Here is a 22486-nt window from a genome sequence, read left to right as displayed (position 1 = left end):
TATTCAGATATAGATATACATTCTATATTTTGACATTTTAAATAAGATTATTTTGCCGCGATATTTATTGCAGAAAATACAAATAAGAGATGAAAGATATCAAAATATCGATTCACTTATAAATCTATACTCATAGAAGGATAATCAATGATAAAGATGGTAAGATTTGCATTAACAAGCCACAATAAATTTTTGCAAGTTTTATTAAACCCATACTTTTGCAGTATTCGTCATAAATAAGTTCACAGATTAAATAAAAACTACTACCGAGGACACTTTCTAAAGCATTAAACTAAAGCTCGCTGCGAGCTGATACTCTAGAAAAGTTTTATACATTACGGTTTAATTTAATAAATGAGGATGCATTTTTTGATGAGCATGTATTTTCGCACTCGCAATATATATATATAGATATAGTATATACGCTGCCGAGAAAAGTCGGTAAACATTCTTTTGTTCCTAATCTCGCTAAGAAAGGGGGACTTTCGGCACGGAATTCTTATAAAACAACGATTAAACATCTGGAAAAGTTATTGGCACGACGTAAATGCTTTCTAAAAATGACTTGACACAAGCAATCCTGCAAGTGCCATATTAATGGCATAATAGGACAAAAGCATTGTAGTGGTGGATTATAAATAACATTAAAACATTCGCAAAATTAAATATTTTTTACGTATATAGACATTATTCGTATATTTAAATAATCCAGTTTTTTTTTACAAAAGATATTAAAAAACATAGATATATATCGTGCTTTAAAAATATCGCGATTAAAGCATTGGTGAAATAATTTTGATTTTGATTTTCGAGATTCTTTTTTCAAGAGTCTGTGAAATTTTTGGCACTCGCAATTTATTTTGTGTCGAGTCTACTAATTGAACTGCGCGAGACAATCACGCGCATTTAAGACCGGGCTTCTCTTCCAACAACTTGGCGAAGAAACTCTCGCCGGGAAAGCGGACGATTTAAAGCGAGCAAGACGTATCTTTGTCGAAAAACGTACTATAAATACAATCGGCTCTTTTTAAACTTTCATAGACCCAAGGAGAGATTCGTATTAATTGGTTCCGTTACAATACACAAACGGATTGTGTAATTGTAGATTCGTGCATTTTTTCCTTTTTTTTTTTAAACATTGTACCATCAATTTGCAACGTCGTACCAACGTGCAAATACGTTTCAAACTCTCTAATATTCTAATCTGTGGAAATAATATTATACTTCTCGAATTTTCGTAATGGATAAACATGGATTTTGCCTCCTATCGATCCTTAGGACTATGACAGTTAAATCGCATCACAATTAACACTAAGCCCTCGCTAGAGAGGCACGAAAAAACTTTGACTAATTTTTATAATCGTATACATTCGCAAAGCTCGATTCGCCGATGATAGTTGACAATTTATATAAGCGAGAGATGTACCGAATAATTGTTTCCTTACAATATCGATACGTCGTGCTCTCGCGCGAAAAGACCGTCGACAGGGTCTTTTCGCTATCGGATCGCTAGATCGATTAATTGTCGCCTAAAAAATTATCCTAGAATTCGCGTATAATGCAAACTCGCGCTCGTTGGCGCGACCGAGAGAGGCCGAGATGTAACTTTCGTTACGTAAAAAAAAGTAAAGTGAAAGACCGACTCCTCGGACTGTTGTAGGAACAATCGAAGATCTTTAAGCTATCGTCATTAAAATTTCGCCGAAGTCGCGGCACTTTTGATCGATATAAAAAATTGAAAATACTCGTAATAATCAATCTACGGTAAGAAATGGAATTTTCCAATGTGTGTGAATCGGTCGCTTTAAGAATGCTATACAAGTCCAGAAATTAAAGTTGCTTCAAAAATAATTTTTAAGACAAGGATTGTCTTCGGATGACAGCTAATCATATCGCATTGATGCCAAAATAGCGCTATATTATTTTCATACAAAATATAAATTTTTAGAAATTACGGTTTTTTAGTATAAATTTGTTTTAATATTTGGCAATTATGGACTCACGGTATTTTTATTACAGTGACCGATTCAAACACAACACGTTCTCTTAAATAACGTACGCGACACGAAAATTGAATTGCAAAGTTCAATTTTTGTAAGGGCAATAACTGACGATGAATATATTGACATAAAATTGATATCTTGAAACCAGGACGGTGAAAATTGATTTGTCTAACTCTTGAGATATCGAGATATATGTTTCGATTATAAGATGCTTCGTTCAGGTGTCTACGTAAATTTAAAGATTACTCTCTTACAGTGAAGTTTGCATCTCGAATGTTATATATACAAATCGTCGGATAAATCGAGATTCACTCGGAATTATCCGAGTGTATTTCGTTACAATTCATACCTAATCGTTTTTCGATTCAATGCTACACATCTCTATATCAAACTATCGCGACAGAGTTTGAAAAGAATTCAAAGAATCCACTTCGCAAATGCGCCGTATTTTCGAGTAGAAAAAAATTCAACAATTTTTGTAGCGACATTGCAAATTAGCTCTCTTAATTTTGCAAAGATAACTGCTAATTTTTCATTAAAAAAGGTGAATTGGCGTAAATCCTCCGAAAGTAAAGTCCATTCTCGATAACAATAGCAGAGTTCGAAGTGACCAGTTGGCAACGTAATCATTCGATACAGAAGAAAGTAGAAATCCTTCGTGGACGTGTAGCTTTGTACTTCCGACGATGATAATGACGACGTTTGGTCCCTGATATCGAGGGACCAGCATCAGGATCCGGCTTTGTATCTTCGGGGAAAGCCGCGGGAGTCCGGAAGAGGCCTCCTTTCTCTCCCCCTTGTCAGCCGCCCTCCGCAGGAACATAACGCATATCATCCGCGGTCCACATTCACACGTTCTTTTTCTCTCTCTCTCTTTTTCTCTTGAACCTCGCACACAATGGTGATGGGTGATGCTAGATGGATGGTGATGGATTAAGTCTTGTGCATGGTTGGCGGTGCTTGGGCCGACGCCGTTCACGAGGTGGCCCGTAGTTTCTCCAACGCGGGCACCAACGACTCCTCCAAGGAAGGTCCGCAACTCAGCCCGCATTCGCCGACCCATTTCGCCTTGCCACTCGCATGGGACTGTAATAAGAACACACACATGTATTTTTTTATACGTGATTAATGCACATTGTTATTATTATTATTATTATTATTATATATATCTGATTCCTTGACTTTAATTGAAAAAATTGGATTCGTCGCAATAGACGTCATCAAAGGTCAACGAGATAATAAATAACGAATGATGATCGCGATAGATAATAATTTACTTAATCAACGATTTAATGAGAGGGAAAAGAGTATCGCGCAGATCAAAGGTTAACGGTGTAAATACGATCGGAATCATTTATTTTATTCCCGTTGTTGGAGGAAGGGGAATCGTATCAGAGCGGACATAAATAACTTACCATAATGCGGTCGCGCTTCCACGAGGTATGGCAACGTCCGTCGCAGAGCGGGCACGGCCGTTGTAAGGAGTAACCGCCGCACTCGCTGCAGTCCAGGGAGACGTGTTCCTCGCTCCACGACACTCCGCATCTGCGCAGGGAACAAGATAATCGTCGTGAATGCCGAACGAGTCGCCAGATGGGAGACGCGGAACTACCGGCTTTGCACAAGAAACGCGAGTTCTTCTCACGCAACTCGCTCGCGAAGAACTCGGTGACTTGCATCGCGAAAAAAACTGTCGTTGAGGAAAAAATATTCAGCATTTCGATATGCTCTCATATTACGCTGAATTTTGTGAGACGAGAGAATTATTGATCGTACAATAAATATGTACACAGAGAGAATTTTCTCTTAGAAGTTACCTTGAAAATCATGGTAATTGTGGGACAATATGGAAAAAATTTTTAAAATATGTTTTTTTACTATACTTTTAATAAATTTTATTATACTTTTAGTGAAATTTTTTAATCAATCATATTTTATATTTTATTGTGATAGATATTATTTTTTTATTGTGATAAATATTAATCAGAGAAATTCTCAAAAATTCTTTCCATATCATATTGTCCCACGATTATCAATATTCAGGGTAAATTTTAAGAGAAAATTTTCTCTGTATAATTAAGACTCTATTGTAAATAAGGATTTCCCCTAAAATTGAAATGAGAGAAAGACAAGACAAGAGAGATTTTCTAGAAGAGATATATTTTAGGAAACTGAATATTTTTTAATTAATTGAATTGCGATAGGAATATTTCACGAAAATCACATTATCATCCAGACTGCACATACAATACAGGATATAGGGTACCGATTCACCGAATAACAGTCGCCAGATAAAGTAGATATTAGCCTCGTTTTTTCCGTGCATTCTAAAAATCAATAATACAAGTCTAATAGAAAATTAACAAAGTTTTCTTCTCTGGATATTACATCTTATTCACAATAATCGTAAGAAATTAATCTTATAATGCTCTCTCTCATTTTTTTCCGTGGGATCCGCGAATATTAATTTGCATTGGAAGAATGTTTCTTCTTTCTAGAAAAAAAAAAAAAGACGAAATTGTAATTGCGTCACCGCGACACGAATTGAAATTGTTTGTACTCTAGATTGTACCGGATTTCATTGACTAGACAGTAACGTCACTCAATTACGTTGCGTAATGCCTGATTAATTCTCCCACAGTCTGTCATAGGATTCCCCGCAGTATCTCCTCGCGTGTATGTATGTACAAAACTACGCGGTTGATTTATAAATCGCGAACGAAGTGCACAAATCAACCGTGAAACTTACGTAAAGCAGGAGTTGAGCTGGGCGCGCAGTTCCTCGATCGTAAGCATCGTGTCCTGGTACTGGGGATGCGAACCCTGCAGACCGTCGTCCACGCTGCCGCACAGACTATGGCAGGACAACGAGATGTTGCTCCTGCAAGTCGATAAAGCGTCGTAAATTATACGTCCAAGTTAAAATTAATTAAAATTAATATTTAATTTAGATTTAATTCATATTTAATTCGGAGATTTAATCTTTTCTAAATTATAATATTTTCTTTCTGACTTTTTATCGCGATAAATCTTTCCCAATAGAAAATTTAACAATCTTGCGTAACTTTGTTTGTAATTAAGAGTGCCACTTTTGTTTTTAAATTCGATTCTATTTAATTCGGCAAAAGTACTTAATAAGCTCCGATCGTACATTATAATTAGATTCCGCATATATATTTCGAGCGCAGACTTTTTTATTAAAAAAAGATGCGACGTATAGGAGAAGAAAAGGGGGCCGAAGTCCGACGAGTTTAGATGTTTAGTTTGCGAGACAATTTTACGATTCTCACAAGTAACACTACTCAAGTGCCATTCGCCGATATTCTTGAAACTTTGCACACACGTAGTACATCGAAAAACATTAAACACGTGTTTTTTTATTTTGGCTAACAAGGCGTTTTAAGGTCGGGTATAGTACCACTATCTTGCCTTCACTGGCTGGGTAGACCTTCCCATTGCCTTCAGTTTCCGCCATTTGGATGCGTCATGTTGAATTTTTCATCCGCCACCTCTAGATTGATATAACTGTTGCCAAAATCGTAATCATGTATCTAATAAACTTCGCAAGTGGCGTTAAATAAAGTTTTTGAAACTTCTGCGATTTTGTCCACCATTTTGTATTTGCCATTCTGAATCTCGTTAAACTAATGTCAAAATCGTCATTAGCGATCTCAAAAACACGCAGACAATGGGAAGGTCTACCCAGCCAGTGAAGGCAAGATAGTGGTACTATACCCGACCTTAAAACGCCTTGTTAGCCAAAATAAAAAAACACGTGTTTAATGTTTTTCGATGTACTACGTGTGTGCAAAGTTTCAAGAATATCGGCGAATGGCACTTGAGTAGTGTTACTTGTCAGAGCTAATACGATTTGTGGAAACGAGAGGACGATACAGGAGCAAACTACAAACTACCTTGAACCTGCTGGTGGAAAAAAAAAGAGTAAAGAATCGCGCGACGAATTAATAATTCCAACGAGCATGCGCACATATGGTAATCAGGAAGGAAAACGTTTCTTTCACGTGACGGCTACGTGAACACGTGTAATAAGCCAGGTCCGCTCGCATTATGCGCGTATATCTCTGCGTTCGATGCAGTCATGCAAGATATACAGAGAGAACAAAGGCCGAAGAGAAAACGGAGCTTCGTGAGTGACCGTAAAAATCATAAAACGGCAAAAAGGTTGTCAGCTGGTGTCACTACGCGCCAGATGAGCAATTACAAACTTTTCCATCGATAATAATTCTATCTTGCCGAATTAAATATAACGAATACCGAAAGAATGAGAACATTATAGTAAAGATTTTTAAAAAATAACTCCCCCGAAAAATATGTAAATATTTTAAACGTAACGGGATTTAGGCTGAAATTTAATCGACTGATTTATTTTGAATTAATTTAATGGTTAATTCATTTTGAATTAATTTTGTACGCATTCATAAAGATTTTCACCGATATATGTATAGAATGTGAAATTATAAAGTAATTAGATGGAATAAAATTTTGTTTACGCCGCTAATTTAATCAAATTTTCTAAAAAAAGATTTAAAAAATTAATTTTTTTTCTATTCTTGACGTTAGATAATATTCTTGCGACAGCGCATAAACGCCTTTAACGTTCCTCCGATTAATGTTTCCATCTAGGACGCGCATGCAATGCCTTACTTAGGAAGTCGAGTTATGCGTTGCGCACTTTAACGGAAATGGGAAAACGTCGCAATCGCTAGTTCGACTAAATAACTTGTATTTCTCTCTCTCTCTTTCTCTATATCTTTGCTCTCTATCGCGTACCGCATTTAAGATTGCACCGTTTGCGTTAACATTAATTAACCGTGGACAAAACGAAACGGCAATTACATAATGACAACCGAAGTTTCTAGTTTTTAATCTCGAAGTTACGATGGCATATATATATGACATTTCCGTTAATCATTAAACACTATTTCCATATACATGTTTTCATAAATGTTCGTGAGAAGTAAATTTTACAAGATAATAAGTCATAACGCTGATTGGATATTTTAATTTGAAGTTGTTTCATTTAATTTGCAACTGTTTTATTTCATATAGAAATTAAAACCATATGGAAATTAAAGTACTTTGTATCAACAAAAGAAGTACGAGCAAAGGTCGGGATATTTCAATGTGGCTATTTGAGATTCATGAAGGAGCGAATGGTTTTCTTGCGGTGGGAAAAAAATGTGCCAAATATCGACGCATTTCGTAGCAGGAAGATCATTAAAGCGAGACGAACGTCAGACGGACATTTGCAATTATAAGTCGCGGTCGTCCTGCGAGAAAGAATTAAATTTACTCACCCGTGGCGAGAGAGGCTCTCGGTTGTGGCTGGCTGCACGGAAGTGACCGACATGTTGCACTGATAAGTGGGTACTGAAACATAAATGAGGAAAATATTTATAGTCGCGGTCGTATTTTCAGTCATCATCGTTCTCACAAAAACCGCTAATGACTCTTTAAAGAAAACAGAGACGATCTATTTTTATCGAAAAAGTGCGCAACGAGATAATTGATAATTTCTACGTTTTAAGTTTTGCCAAAAGTGAAACAGATTTTTAGCAGATTGAGCGTAGAGTAAAAGAGCATAAAGTAAAAGAGAATAAATTGTATAAGATAAGGAGAAATGTTTTTTATATTCCCGCCCGAAGGAATATATTCTCCATCTGTCATCGTGTAGGGAAAATGTGCTTATGGAAATTCCCAGAAACTAATGACAATAAGCGTTCTTAAGGCTCCTGGGTGCTCACCGCGGCCATATTGGATTGTGACGTCAGAGGCGAGAAAGCACCCGCTGAAAATTCTTAGATGCCATTTTTTGATGAAAAGATATTTCGATTAAACAGCACTTCAGATGGCTTTAGCACACTCTTAAAAACCCCCGAAAACTATCCTTTTCCCTTTATAATCAATCAACATCTGTAAAATGATCGAGATATCAGACTTTGACATGCGGAATGACTGCGCATGTGCAAAGACCAGACGGACTGGGCTTCATAATATTACATTTTACAGCTGTTGATTGATTATAAAGGGGAAAGGATAGTTTTCGGGGTTTTTTAAGAGCGTGCTAAAGCCATCTGAAGTGCTGTTTCATCGAAATATTTTTTTATTTTGATACGGCATTTAAGAAATTTTAGCGTGTGTTTTCTCGCCTCTGACGTCACGATTTCGACATGGTCGGAAAGGAGCCTTAAAGCATCGACGTACTGGACGCGATTTAATCAAGTGTAATTATGCATACGCGGAAAGTTTTGCAGAAAATCGTCTTATATAATTTTCATTAGAATCAGTATTATGATAACAAAGGCCAAGATTAATATATACAAGCCTTTCATATTTCAAAGCTACTATTTAATAATTTATACTCGTTAATATCATACATATGGCTGTAAAAAAGTTTTTGTTATGACTTTGCAGAAATAATTTCTATCCTACTTTCTCGACAATTTAATACAACAGAAATCTTTCGCGATAGATAATTCTATAATTAATTTTATAATTTAAACATCGTGTATATAAGCATTGTTGTGTAACGTTCCTGTATTAGAGTATCAAAGTGCTTATGTTTAGTAATTTATTAGAGTACCATGTGTGTGTATGTGTGCGTGTACTTGACATCATATATGTATAACGATAACGAATGAAGGACACCGCAAGAACGGATTTCACCGCGATCTCACCTTGGCACGAAACCTCGGCGCGGTTTTACTTTCTACGAGAAAGCATAGTTAACAAGATCGATATACGTGATTTGCGTCGATGATATATCGATAAGACACACTTCTCGATTTCCGTCATCCTAAGTTACGCAATCGCGAGACGAAAGGAGGACTTTGCATTTTTTTTCACTTATTGTTCGTTTCGCCAATTTTCCGCTCGACCGATATCCGACAGGAAAAGCTTGCCTACAAAATCAACGCGGAAAAAAATTACGCTCTATATGACTCGATCTATTTCAAACAAGTCTCTGTTTCTGTAAAATAAAGTTAATTTGTAGATGAGAGATAAAATGTCGATCGTATGACAAAGAAACGATAGGTATAATTCGAGAAATATCCGGTTCGATAAATTAGCTGGAAAATTGTTACAAAATCACGGATCGTTGTAATAAATGTCAATAGCCTTGCGATCGCAGACAGGTGAAGAGAGAGAAAGAGTCAAGGATTTTCTGTGGCCGACACGCGGATATCGCGTATACTTGTATGAAAAATGAGCCAAACGTCAAACTAATATCATCGATAAGAAATTCTCCCTCCCGATGCGCATTGAAAATAATAACGCGATAAATTATACAAGTCATCCATATATAGACACATTTCTCCAGACTACCAGATAATTGATTGTTTTAAACGTGCGTAAGCGAAGAGGATAAACATAAATGCAAGATACGTCAAACAAAATATTCCTCATATTTTTCGACAATTTTTTTTTCCCCAAAAACATAATAGAACATACGTGTTTAAAGAAGAAAATGTTTGTCGAGTAAGTTTCACGATTCCGCATAAGAATGAGTCGAATAATCGCGAACGGAGAGATAGTATTTGATTATTTGCAAATATTATACGCTATCGATTCGCGTGTTTCGTCGCAGGGGATCATTAAAAGTATACACACAACGAGTAGGATCGATATCTCGCGTCGTCGCCACCTAGCACTACGTCGCACCAAATCGATCGATTTACATATATGCATTTTATATTAAATCCTCGGGGGACCGTGGAATTACGCGTTACATGCGTGTGCGTCAAGTTCTCGTTAATCGCGACGACGTAATCGCTGATAAAACCAGTCATCCCGCGCGAGCGTGCAAATTCCCGGCATTCCAAGAGATGTAGTAATCGATATATCGGCTCGGGTCGGCGCGCAAGAATGCAAACTAAGTCCTCGATGCGTCGAGATGTTTTAATAATAGCGCGATCCGATGAAAGTGAATCGGGCGAACTTTGAAACGATAAAACGCGGCCACCAGGATGTAATGTGCCGAACTGCAAAAGTGGTCGCACTGATAAAAAGTAAAAAGTACAACGTGCTACGATGATGAGAGAACACACCCACAAATTTTCTCTTGGAATTTACCCTGAAAATCATGGTAATTGTAGGACAATATGGTATCTCTGATTAATATTTATCACAATAAAAATAATATCTATTACAATAAAATATAAAATGTTTGATTAATTTTATTATGCAGTTAAAATTAATCAAACATGTTTTATATTTTATTGTTTATTATATTATTATTTTTATTGTGATAAATATTAATCAGAGAAATTCTCATAAAATTCTTTCCATGATTGTCCCACGATTACCATGATTTTCAGGGTAAATTCTAAGAGAAAATTCTCCCTGCAGAGTCCTCTTTCTCGAGGAGAATCGATAGATTATTTCGCGAAAGAGCGCGAAACTTTTTTCTACGAACGCGCGAATCTTGGTGGACTTGTGATACTTTGTGTCACTGCCACATGTATAAAATATACGGCCAGAGATATTAATCCTTACCGGAAATGTTTTTGTTTCTTATAACACGTGTTTATAGCCAGATACATCTCTCTTCGGAGTCGTTCTCCGTTGCACAATTGCACACATTAACTTTTATATGACCACATATTTTTTTCCTTTTTTTTTTCCGCGGTAACCAATCTCGAGCGATTATTATCGTTTTCCTGGTTGAATAAAATTATGATCGCCTAACCGCAATGTCCTATTTAAAAAAAATGTAATCTCTCGATATCTTGTTTATATGTCACGCACGAAGAAAACCGCAGTTTGCATTATGGAAAATTATGCAAAATATTTATGTAAAATATTTATTATCTAAGCATCCAAGATGTTATCTAACATAGATTTACATAGATCTAAATTACTAGTTAATAATTACTTATACATGTTTGAAGAGATTAACAAATGTTTTTTTTTCCATTTAGAACTTGCTTAAAATTTCGAGAAATCAGCCAATGTGACGGATTGGGAACAAGTTCCGGAAAGACCAAGAACCGCTATTTCATTCCGGTACTTGATAATTTTGGCAGCTAAATGCGTAGTGGTATGAGAATTACGGTACACGTCACAACTAATCCCACGTGTCTGATGACAGTGAGTCAGTAAATCAAATAGACGAAGATAACGTCATTTCATCTGCGACGTTGAGAATTTCACAAATAAAATATATGGCTTCATATTCGAAAATGCCAAGAGATTGCACAACTTATTATAATTATACTTTAAAATATTGGAAAACAATATATTAATTACGTAAACAAATACGGATGAGTCTTTTCAGAAAGAAGTTATTTCAATAAAAGAGAAACTATATATATATATATATATAAAAAAAAAGGAAAGTTATTGTCCTTTTGTCCGAAAAAACGTCCAGTTTCTCAAATTTCCGCGGAAAGAGCAGGTGATGAAAAAAATGCGAATGAAAACTGATACCAAATACAAAGAATAACAAACAATAAACCGAGATGTTCGCGACGCGACCAAGAGATTAATGATATCGCAAAAATAGAACTATATATGTATTCTGCGAACCATAAATAACCGGATTATAGGAATACAATTTGCGATTCGTTTATACGTATGTATGTATGTATTCTTTTCCTTTGCAAGCACTTTCCTGGTAGATAATCCTATAAGAAGATCAAGTGTTATTACCGGATTAGAGATTCGATAGGTTTCTAACAACAAACATAATAAATACTTGGCAAGTGCTACTTTGTGCGTCACAATAAACCCTATCAAATTTGTCAAATAAATCATTTAATTGGTAGACTATTTACAATAAATATCGAGAGAAGAGATATTTTAGAAAGCTTAAAATTGCCAAGACTTTTAATATCGAAATTCTCCGAAGAAGCCTAAGAAATTTGCGTTTCTCTCTGTAAATATTCTCCGACAAGTTGGCGCATATTAAGTCCAATATAAAGTCTCGGATATAAATCATTTCGTCTATCTTCTACGACACGTCGTAGCTTGAATTATGGAGGAGATTTTTTGTGACGAAGAGTTACGCTCTCGCGAGATGAATGACGCCATAACCGCGACGACACAGATAACGTCAATTTCACCATGTTATGTGACGCCGTTGGTCTGAGATTATTTATAACGCCCCTTCTCGGAAAGAAGATCAGGCGCATATGTCGGTTCACGATAACATTTGCCAAGCTGATCGACGTCACTCTTTGAGAAAATAATATACACAGGATGTGCTAAAATCATCGCACACTACATTTGATAGAGCTCTTTGATCGATTCGGATTTAATCAATTGGAAACAAACGATTATTTTCAGAGATTTATATATAATCTCGAAATAAGTACATGTAGATCTAGGAATAGCCCAGTAAAATTACTTGAAAAGGGCAAAACTATAAAAAAATTAGGAACAAGCTGAATTTTTGTGGAGACCTTTATTTCGATGTTCTAATGTAATTCTGAAAAGTACCCTTAATTTGATCCATGGGTTTTTCTTTTATAGGGGATAAAAAGGGGTAAATTTTAGTTTTTTGCCATTATCTCGCAAACTGGCAATTTTTCAAGAAAAACAGTTATTATTAAAATTGTAGCTCATAAAATTCTCTACAAAAAAGGTCATTATACTTTTTTTTTCGTGGAATCAACCGTTTCGAAGATATAGAGTGAATTAAGACTGAAAGAGAAAATGTGCACACCACTATAGTATTATATGTGACTATGAGGTGCAGAAAAGTTATATTAGAAATATTGCAACTTTACCGCACGTTTTACTCAAAAACGATTAGTTGTACGAAAAAAAGTATAATGACCTTTTTTGTAGAGAATTTTATCCCCTATAAAAAAAAACCCATGGATCAAATTAAGGGTACTTTTCAGGATTTCATTAGAACATCGAAATAAAGGTCTCCAAAAAATTCAGCTTGTTCCTAATTTTTATGAAGTCAAAGTCTAATTTTACTGGACTAGAATATAAATATATGTATAAAGCGTGAAAAGCATATTTTGGAACAAGCTAAAAAATATGATTAAAGTTCATTGAATGTGTGAAAATTGTAATTGTAACTTTTTATAATGAATATAAGAAAAGAGTAGCAACTTTTTTCATTTGCATATGAAACTGACGCACTATTATCAACTAACATCTCACGTTTCCTTACTAATGTCTACGTTAATGACTTCGGAAAACGAGAGATTCATTAAATACTCATGTACGTACTTCCGCGAAAAGAACTGATTTTCCAATATCTAATACGCACAAATAAATTAAACGAATTAGCCGGACAACAAATCTCTATCTAGAAAAATTTCCATTTAATTAGTCACCTTCATCGAGCTGCTGCTAATTGATCATATCTCTTTGTTAACGATCGCGTCCTAATTAGAATGCTATATGTATTCTTAAGACAGTAAATTATTCAAAACAATTAGAGTAAACGAAATTAAAGAATAATAAACTTATTCCGAGGACCACAGAAATATTTCTGTCTTAATATAATTAATCCGTTTAATTATTCGACGAATGCATTTATTCGAATCGAAATAGCGTACGATCACTTCGATTTCTGCGCATAAAAATAAAAGCCAATGGAAATTTTCTTCGCTCTTTTTGGCACTTCTGTCTTCTTGTAACGTTAAATGAATCTCGCAGAGAGAGTTTCACGTTGCACGATACGATTCCCTTAAAGGCGAGCTCTTAACCGCGCGGATCCATTCTCTCTCTCTCGCGAACAATTAAATCCTAAGATTAGCTCGAGACGCATTCGCTCCGACCTGCTCCGGCATGTGAAACCAGTCCGCGAACTGTTGGCAACCGGCCCGAGAAACGGGCTACCCGTCCACACGAGAATATTTTTGTCCCATTTAGATTCGACGGGAATAGAGAAGAGGGAATGCAAATAGCTCGCGATCCGCATTCGCGGACCGATTTACAGTAATTAAAACAAATTAATCGGTCTTTAAATATCAGAAGATTAGGCGATACAAATTAAATAAAAAATAAGTAAAAATTAACTTTCTTGAATTAAAGATATAAATTTTATGTGCGACACGGAAATATTTTAGATTTCTTCGACTAAGTCGGCTCATTTTTTTCATTAATATTGGATGTTTACACAGAGAGAATTTTCTCTTAGAATTTATCCTGAAAGTCATGGTAATCGTGAGACAATATGGTATGGAAAGAATTTTATGAGAATTTGTCTGATTAATATTTATCACAATAAAAATAATAATATCTATTACAATAAAATATAAAACATGTTTGATTAATTTTACTAAACTGCATAGTAAAATTAATCAAACATATTTTATATTTTATTGTAATAGATATTTTAATTTCTATTATATTTTATTTTAATAACTTTTTATTATTTTTATTATGATAAATATTAATCAGAGAAATTCTCGTAAAATTCTTTCCATGTTATCCCACGATTACCATGATTTTCAGGATAAATTCTAAGAGAAAATTCTTTCGGTATAGATATCAAAAAATTAGGGAGAAAAATTGTTCAAACGAGCTAAAATATAAATCGCTTCTTTATATATCAATATCCGGATTTTCCTTCAATGTTTACAAAATAATGGTCGAGTACTAGGGTTTCCATCGTCGGTGGCGAGAGGGCAGCGTAAATTGCAGCTTCCCATCGCTTTCCCGTAGGGTGAGAATCAGGCCAACAACCCACGAGGAGTATGCAGGGGTCGGCGCGGAGGCGTATCGGGATATCGATCGACACCGGGCTATTCTGGAGAACACCCACGCACGCACGTACATATACACATGCATACCAACGGATGCGCGTTAGGTAGCACCGGGGTGGAATCAGGTCGGCTGGAAGGAGGCAGGCTTCCATGCGAAAGTGCGAAACCAGCTTGCGGTTTTACTCGGAACTGATCGGTAAAAGGGAAGGTTCCCCCGAGAGAAGAGAGTTGCAAAGTCGCACGAAAATAAATAAATAAATAGCAGTAAATATAAAATAAAAAAAATAACTAATTCGTGAAAATGAATCACGCATGCAGTTATCGCGTTAGATTACTCAAACTCGATATAAAATTCGACATTTTAACTTACTGGAGATTCATTCTGTAGGATGAATAAATTGTTTTTCACGTAATATATTATATCCGTAAAAAGAACGACGATGCGTTATTGCGTCATCGATAGATGATAGAAAGCAATTGCAAGCTGTACAGTTGCAGCGGAACGCTGGAATGTCGCGTTAACAGGATTGAGAAATTAAAATTCCGCCTTCGGCGTTCGCCAGAACGCTGGGCCATCCTGGCCAGTGGCATAACGGGTTCCCCGAACACGTCGCTTCTTACATCGCGACGAGAGAAGACTGACCTCGTTACATTCGTAGCCGATAACTGCGCCATTTGTGTTTTGAAAGTGGTATACCTACTTAAAGTTACGTTTGATGTTTGCCAGCGACGAGTCCGACAGTCTCTTTCGATTGATTCTCAATGAAATAGGGTCAATGCGAGCCTCTCACGTGTGTGTATGTGTATGTGTTTCGATAAATCCGGTTAATTCTCATCTCAAGCATACACGGTTTTGCACACAAGGTGTACCAACATCTTCCCCTTCAGCTTACTTTCTACAGATAATTTTATTTGAATTTAATCGCGTGAAAACTATTAGATTTTATTTCTATGATCTACGTATCTTTCTGACAATTGACGAATCTCAAGCATTTTACACAAGCTTTACCAACAAACAACAATATCTTCCCCTTCAACTTACTTTCTACAGGTAATTTTATTCGAATTTAATCGCGTGAAAATTATTTACTGTGATTCTCCATAAGATTTTATTTCTGCGTTACGTATCTTTGAGACATTTGATGAAGAATATACTCCTTCGTTTATCCACTTTGCGCCCTCTGGGAACATTCAATGTTAAAAGATTCAATCGCGCCTCTTAATTACACGGAAGATTGTGTTTTCGCTTTATAATCGTCGAGAGATCGGAAGTTTTCATCAGAATTTTCCTCACGATGCCGACAAAGCGTGGAAAATGCGCTTCCGCGATGCAATCTTCCGGTCGATGGCCGCCAGTTGGGCGCCGAACGAAGAACCCGCTCGTCTCGCACGCAAGAGTATTGATTCTCTTCACGAGAGCTCGCGTTCATTCGGTCGGTCGTTCGTCGCAACGACGACTATACGAAACGGAGCGAGGAAAAAACCGTGTCTGTGTTATCCCTATATACGATTAGACGGGGGGGGAAAAAAAAATAAAGCCACCATGCGGAGATTGTCGTCCTTCGGTTAGGTTATTATCCGATTACTTAATTCTCTGCTTTGGCAAGCTTTCAATGACAAATGATAATATTGTGTGCTACAATCTCCACATGGACAGGCTATGTATATAATTTCGTGATGCGAAATCGCGACACGTGCGAAGGAGACACAACTGTTGTATTATTTAATATTATTTCGCAACAGGGAATTATTTTGTTTCGTTAAAAGTTTATTATTTTGTAAATGGCAAGTGAAAATAATGATTTTCAATTTGAAGACCGAAAATTACATATTCGTTGTTCTACTTGTTAGAAGAAGGATTAGCCTTCGAACTATTAACGAAATCCTATTTGCGACAGCTGACAATAGACGTAAATTGCATTGCCGTTTATGGCACCGGACAAGATTTATGATAAGCGTTTCGTGTAAGCGTTTATGTCACTCGAATTTACGTCGTTACTTTTATAAACGTCAACTATCTCCCTTTTCCTGTCATGTCATTCTTTCCTGACAGGACACTGGCGCCCCGCATACAGACGCGTATAACGTGATCGTTTTTACTGCGTAATTCGATATTGCGACATAAAAAGAAGTTATCTTTCTTTCTCTCTTCCTCGTTAGCTTTCTCAGAACGAAATCGTGGTGAAAGCGTCTCTTCGAGAGTCACACCGCGGATGTATCAAAAGAACGGAATTACGCAGCTTCTGCTACGCAAAGAATCGAGGTCTGTCATGAAAGAGATGCACGAAAATATTGCATATTAAGGAGAAACCGAACAATAAAAGCTAAATCTGTGTTCGTTTTATTTTCAATACTTTTGCATACGAGACACTGTCCTTCAACCTTTTTTCAAACGATATATGACGTTTAAAAAATAAAAAGTGTGCAAAATTGGAAACTTGCACATGGCTTCCTCACCATTCTATTTCGCTCATTAATCTTTCTCTATGAGCAAGCTAGTTTTTCAATTTTGGCTTCCTCATAGAGGAAGCTTAATGAGCGAAATAAAATGGTGAGGAAGCAATGTGTAAGTTTCCAATTTGCACACTTGTTTCATATAAAATAACATTTTTTGTCACGTATATATATATATATATATATGTATGTGTGTATGTGTGTATGTATGTGCTTCCTTTTGTATGTTCCTTTCGTATGTTTCTTTCGTAAAATTTTCATTTTTTGAAAAATTTAAAATTTCATAAAAAATAAATCCCTTTACCGATTTTCGTCAAATTCAATACCAACCAACCTTTAATAATAATCTATTCATGTAAAAAAATTTAAACCGATATCTCAAAATTTACGGAGATTAGAGCAATCACGCCCTTTTTTTAAAAAATTCTAAATTTTATAAAAAAAGAACCACTTAGCCGATTCAAGCCAAATTCAATACCAACCAACCTTTAATGATAATCTATTTGTTAAAAAAATTTAACCCGATATCTCAAAATTTACGGAAGTTAGAGAAATCACGCCATTTTTAAAAAAAATTAAAATTGGATTAAAATCTAAAACACTATGAATTTTTCTAAAAATTACAGTAAATAAAAGTGTTGTACTACTTTACTTGTGTGCAAAATTAAAGCGCTGTACCTCAAGCAGTTCTTGAGTTATGGACGTTTGAAAAATCCGTAGATGGATACATACATATACATACATACATACAGACATTTTGTAAAAAAATGTGATTTTTCGATGTTGTGGAACATTCTAAACACATTGGCATAGAAATCCGAAAAAAAAATTTTTTCACGAAAACAGCTTCCTCTAAGAGGAAGCAAAAATTAATAAAGCATAAACAGGTAGAGATATCTCATTTCAGTGATATAATATTTGCATCGAGGTAACTAAAATTGCAAAACAGGAATCTAGTTTGACAAGATCTTTGCTTAGAAACATTCGTGGAAAAATCGGTCGCGAGAGAGAGAGAGAGAGAGAGAGAGAGAGAGAGAGAATCGCATTCTAATTTCGTACGGATTTTGCTCCACTATGGATACGATTTATGGATGCTTCTCCCCATTCGGCGCACATCAAAGAAAGGGACCTAACTAAGGCGCGCGTCGGTGGTCGCCCCTAACTCACGCAGGAATCTCGCGCCCCCGGGTCTCTCTCGTCGATACATCGTCAGCCGCGTTCTCACTGTCGTTCCCTCTCACTCACTCTCACTCGCAACTGCAAAGGGAGCCGCAATAATAAATGAATATTACTCGACTTACTCGTCTCTCGGCCAAAAAACGGGATAGCTCGCGCACAGCTGTGACACTGAACGTCTCGTAGGCGTCGAAGGTTTTTGATGAACTTCTAGAAGCGTCCTAATAACGGTCACAACGAACGGAAATCGAGTGAGATGTTCGCAAATAAAGCGTCGTAGCAACCACACTCTGTAGCGTCGCGGATCAAACTGAACGGCCACGGCCGGGCGGGGTCCTATATATCAGCGCGGAGCGCGGTGTAGGTTGAGCGAAGGTGGGGGATGCGTCGAGAGTGGGGGTAGCGCGACACGAATTCTGCATCTGCCGATACGGCGTAGTATGCGTTCGCTTATGCAGCGAATCGGTCCTTGACCCGATGACTTTGAAAATTGATGTCACTTTGTTTTTTTCGGAGCATTTGGAGAGTAATTAAAAGCTTAAAAAAAGAAGGAATTATTAGAATACTTTGCATGATATAGCATATTAGAAAATTCGAATAGAAACTTACATATATTAAAAGTCCTAATTATATATTATATATTATAATTAAATATATATTAATTATATATTAAAACTCGTTTGAAATTTGATAGTTTCTAAATTTTTTCAAGTTTGTTTTGAAAAGTATCAAATAGATTAAAATAGATTTTTGAAATTGTAGCATATTTTATGTAAGAAAAAAAATCGTAAAAGAGAAACTGCAAGAAATCTATTAAAAAATTTCTTTTAATAATATGAACTTTTTAAATTCGTCCTGAATAAAATTAAAATATAGATATTAGGAATTGTAGTATATCCTAGAAAGGTCGAGAAAGGGAACAGATTGCGAAGAAAGGGAATAGATATGCCGAACACTATTTACATGGAATAGAAGTGTAAGTAGTCCGGTCTTATCGAGTCGAACACGTATTATTTTTTATTCCCGCCAACGCGATGATGTTCCAGCTCGATGATCCTTGAAGAAGATCCGGAACGGATATTGAGTTATCGATTTTCTGCCGAACGATTTTCCGTGCAGTTTTTACGCCGCAGAGGTAAATTTTCTCAAAGAATCATGCTGAGATCATTTGTAGGATGAAGACAATGAAGACAAAGATAAACCAAAACACCCTGCTGCTCGAAAACGGAACGCAAAATATATAAGAATGGAACAAAGAGAGAAGTGTTCGGATCTCCTGTAGCGATAATTCTCATATATCGTTGCAACATTGTTTGATATTTTCAAATGTTTAGAAAACGAGATATGTAGCCGAACAATATATTACAACAATAATATTCATGCCAAGAGCACTAAATCATCTGAATGAAAAATAACGACGGAAAAATAAAAGCATAATTTACACAATTAACGTCTTTCTCTCGATAACATTCTCTGGCAATGTTATCGTAACAATATATCGCGATTATGTATTTATATCTCCACGTGCACGCACACGCATCATACATCATATAAACTTGTTAAATGTTATAAATAATTTATTAAAAAGAGATTTATTTATTATCAAATAAAACAAGAGTTTGTTATTTACGCTCTAATAATTGAAAATAATTTATCACATTTTTAAAGTTAAATAAATAGTTTTTCCCAATTACTTCCGCTAAAATTCCTGTTAAGAGGAAATTAATAAAAAATTAATTAAATATCAATTTCCATTTCTCCTTCCATATATTATATGTATATATGTATAGGTATATCATATATAAATGAAAAAGATGCAAGATATGTGTTTTTGCGTAATAAATTTCGGAAATAATCGACATTGCGCCGAGAGATAAAATACAAAACAAAAGCTACGATCGCGCGAATGTCGACGTACGGAATGTTATTGAATCATAACCGGATGACGCATAAAGTACGGATGATCTCGATGATCTCGCTACGATTTATCGGATTTTATCTAGCATGTTTGTCGACGACTTACGATAATTGTTTTATAATTTGCCCCGCGTGTCAAATACACGCGTCAAGACGATGAGCCCTTGACTGCGTCCCCTTTAAAATTCGAAATATATCGTACAAAATTACTTACAATTAGATATACATACATGCATAGATATGCATAATTACTAAAAGTTTTACTTCAAATACGCGAGGTCGTTTCCTCGCAAATGGCACCGGATATTCCCTTCTCCCGAACTCCAGAATATTCCATCCAAGATAATTTCATGACTTTGCCATCGCGTGATCTGCAGCTAATTGCCGAGCGAGTTAATGACCACTCAAGTAAATTAACTATACACTGACAATGAGTACAATATGTTATATACGACGTTTTCACGCTAAAGGTTGAAAGAACACGCCGAAGGGAAAAAAAATAGACTTTTCTCCTACGATTCGTGGAATTTCTTCTTGCTTTCCCCATGTTAATAGCTTGAATACGCGCACATGCGTATATGTTGGTGCGAAGTCACAAGGCTTTGAGCAGTGTGTATTGATGGAATTACGCGGAATTATACGTGGAAAAAGGTTACGAGTCTATTATAATGCGAACTGCTAAAAATATTCATTTTTCAGGTAAATGCCAGGTGTGTAAGCGTTGTAGACTTTGTCAAACTTTCGACACTTTTTAACTGACGACTTGTAAGTGCAAAGAGCATGCAAAGAGCATCGAAAAGAAAAAATAGCTCCTCGTGAAATTTTCATATCTCTGCCTGTGCGATGGACATTACAAGCCCACTTTAAACAAGATCGATAATTCGCGACAAAATTATGCGGTAACTTTCCTCGATGAAAAAAATATGTTTCTTCACAGCCGTGAAAGAAAGAATATAGTTTGATTGATGCTTTACTATTAAGCACTTCAACTTTAAAGAGAAGAAAACAAACCGAGCAATTAATCAAACGATAATCTCGAATTTGAAGACATTTGTTCCTCTGACAGAGATACAATCGAGCCATATCAACGCATATACGCGTAAAATAAATTCGAGATAATTGTCTTAAATCGTGATATCGCAACTGTCGCCGAAAATTGATAGACAAATATTTCTCGACGATTCAATATCCGTTAACACTTCAAGTCTTGCGCAGTTGATATTTTTCGGTTTGGCGTAAGAGACTCATCAGCCGCTTTCTCCGCGGCTACTTTACACGTGGTGTAACTATTATTTACAGAATCTCGCGAGAGTGGGCAGGATACACCAACACATGATCTGTAGGTGGTCGATGAATTGACAAGACACGTGTAAAGAGGATACGCATTCAACGTGCGTCGGAGCGTATGCTGGCATTTACGTGTGGGTGTATACATCCGATGAAGTAAACTACCGCGTGGCATTCTAGCGCCAATGAGCTATACACGTGGAAATACGTGCCGACGCTTTTTTTTTCGCGTTGCGATCTATTTGCAAACGCGCACGAGACATCACGCGCTCTTCTATTTTTCTTCTTTTTTATATATAAGATGCTCTCCCGGCGACGGTCTCTAATTTTCCCACAGCGAACGTTAAAAAGCGCAAACGACTTTCCGTCCTTTTATTAATCTCGACCGCGCAAAAAACTATAGCACAGTCCCTTACGACGCACGAGGTGTAATAATAATAATACAATACGCCCGATCGATGATTGCACTTATCACTGGCCAGCGAGTCCGGGACGACGTCACGGATAGCGTCGTGTAAGGACATCATTATATAAAACGGCTAAGAACGTCATAGATTCTTTACAATCCAATAACGCGGACGTAACGTAATTAATAATTGAATGACGTCATCGTGAATAAAACATTGCGGAATCTATATTTATTTCATTGCGATTGACCCGAAGAGAATTTATATATAATAGAGTATAAATTATAATTCTAATGAGAATGATTCTTATACATTTATACGCAATATTGGCCACATTTCTGGATCATAAATTCATCATATTTATAATGAGATTTATAATAAGATAATTGCGACACTTGTAGAAGTTGTAGATAACGTTGTCATTTCATTGAATATAATTATTTAATATTATTAAATAATCGATTCCATATAAGCCTTTCGCAAACAATTGAAAATTTTTATTAAAATTCCTTGTAATAAGAATGTTGATGTTCAATCATTTTTAATAATG

General features: G+C 36.0%; 1 protein-coding gene across 1 annotated transcript in view; it reads right to left on the bottom strand.

Moving 5' to 3' along the window:
- Positions 1–185: 185 nt before the first annotated feature.
- Positions 186–22486, bottom strand: part of Pino (protein pinocchio) — a 44957-nt gene continuing 22656 nt past the window's right edge. The window contains exons 3-6 of the mRNA XM_083051984.1: positions 7322–7394; positions 4753–4884; positions 3419–3548; positions 186–3089 (exon numbers count right to left, since the gene is read on the bottom strand). Of these exons, the coding sequence (XP_082908110.1) occupies positions 2979–3089; positions 3419–3548; positions 4753–4884; positions 7322–7394 (446 nt within the window). The 3' untranslated portion in view covers positions 186–2978. The remainder of the gene's footprint in view (positions 3090–3418; positions 3549–4752; positions 4885–7321; positions 7395–22486) is intronic.

This window comes from Prenolepis imparis, unplaced genomic scaffold, assembly GCF_030444845.1.
Source record: "Prenolepis imparis isolate NDT839.2.m4 unplaced genomic scaffold, iyPreImpa1.0 SCAF_12, whole genome shotgun sequence".
Lineage (NCBI taxonomy): Eukaryota > Metazoa > Arthropoda > Insecta > Hymenoptera > Formicidae > Prenolepis > Prenolepis imparis.
Note: the sequence above shows the minus strand (reverse complement) of the source record. Positions and strands in the feature narration are given on the sequence as shown.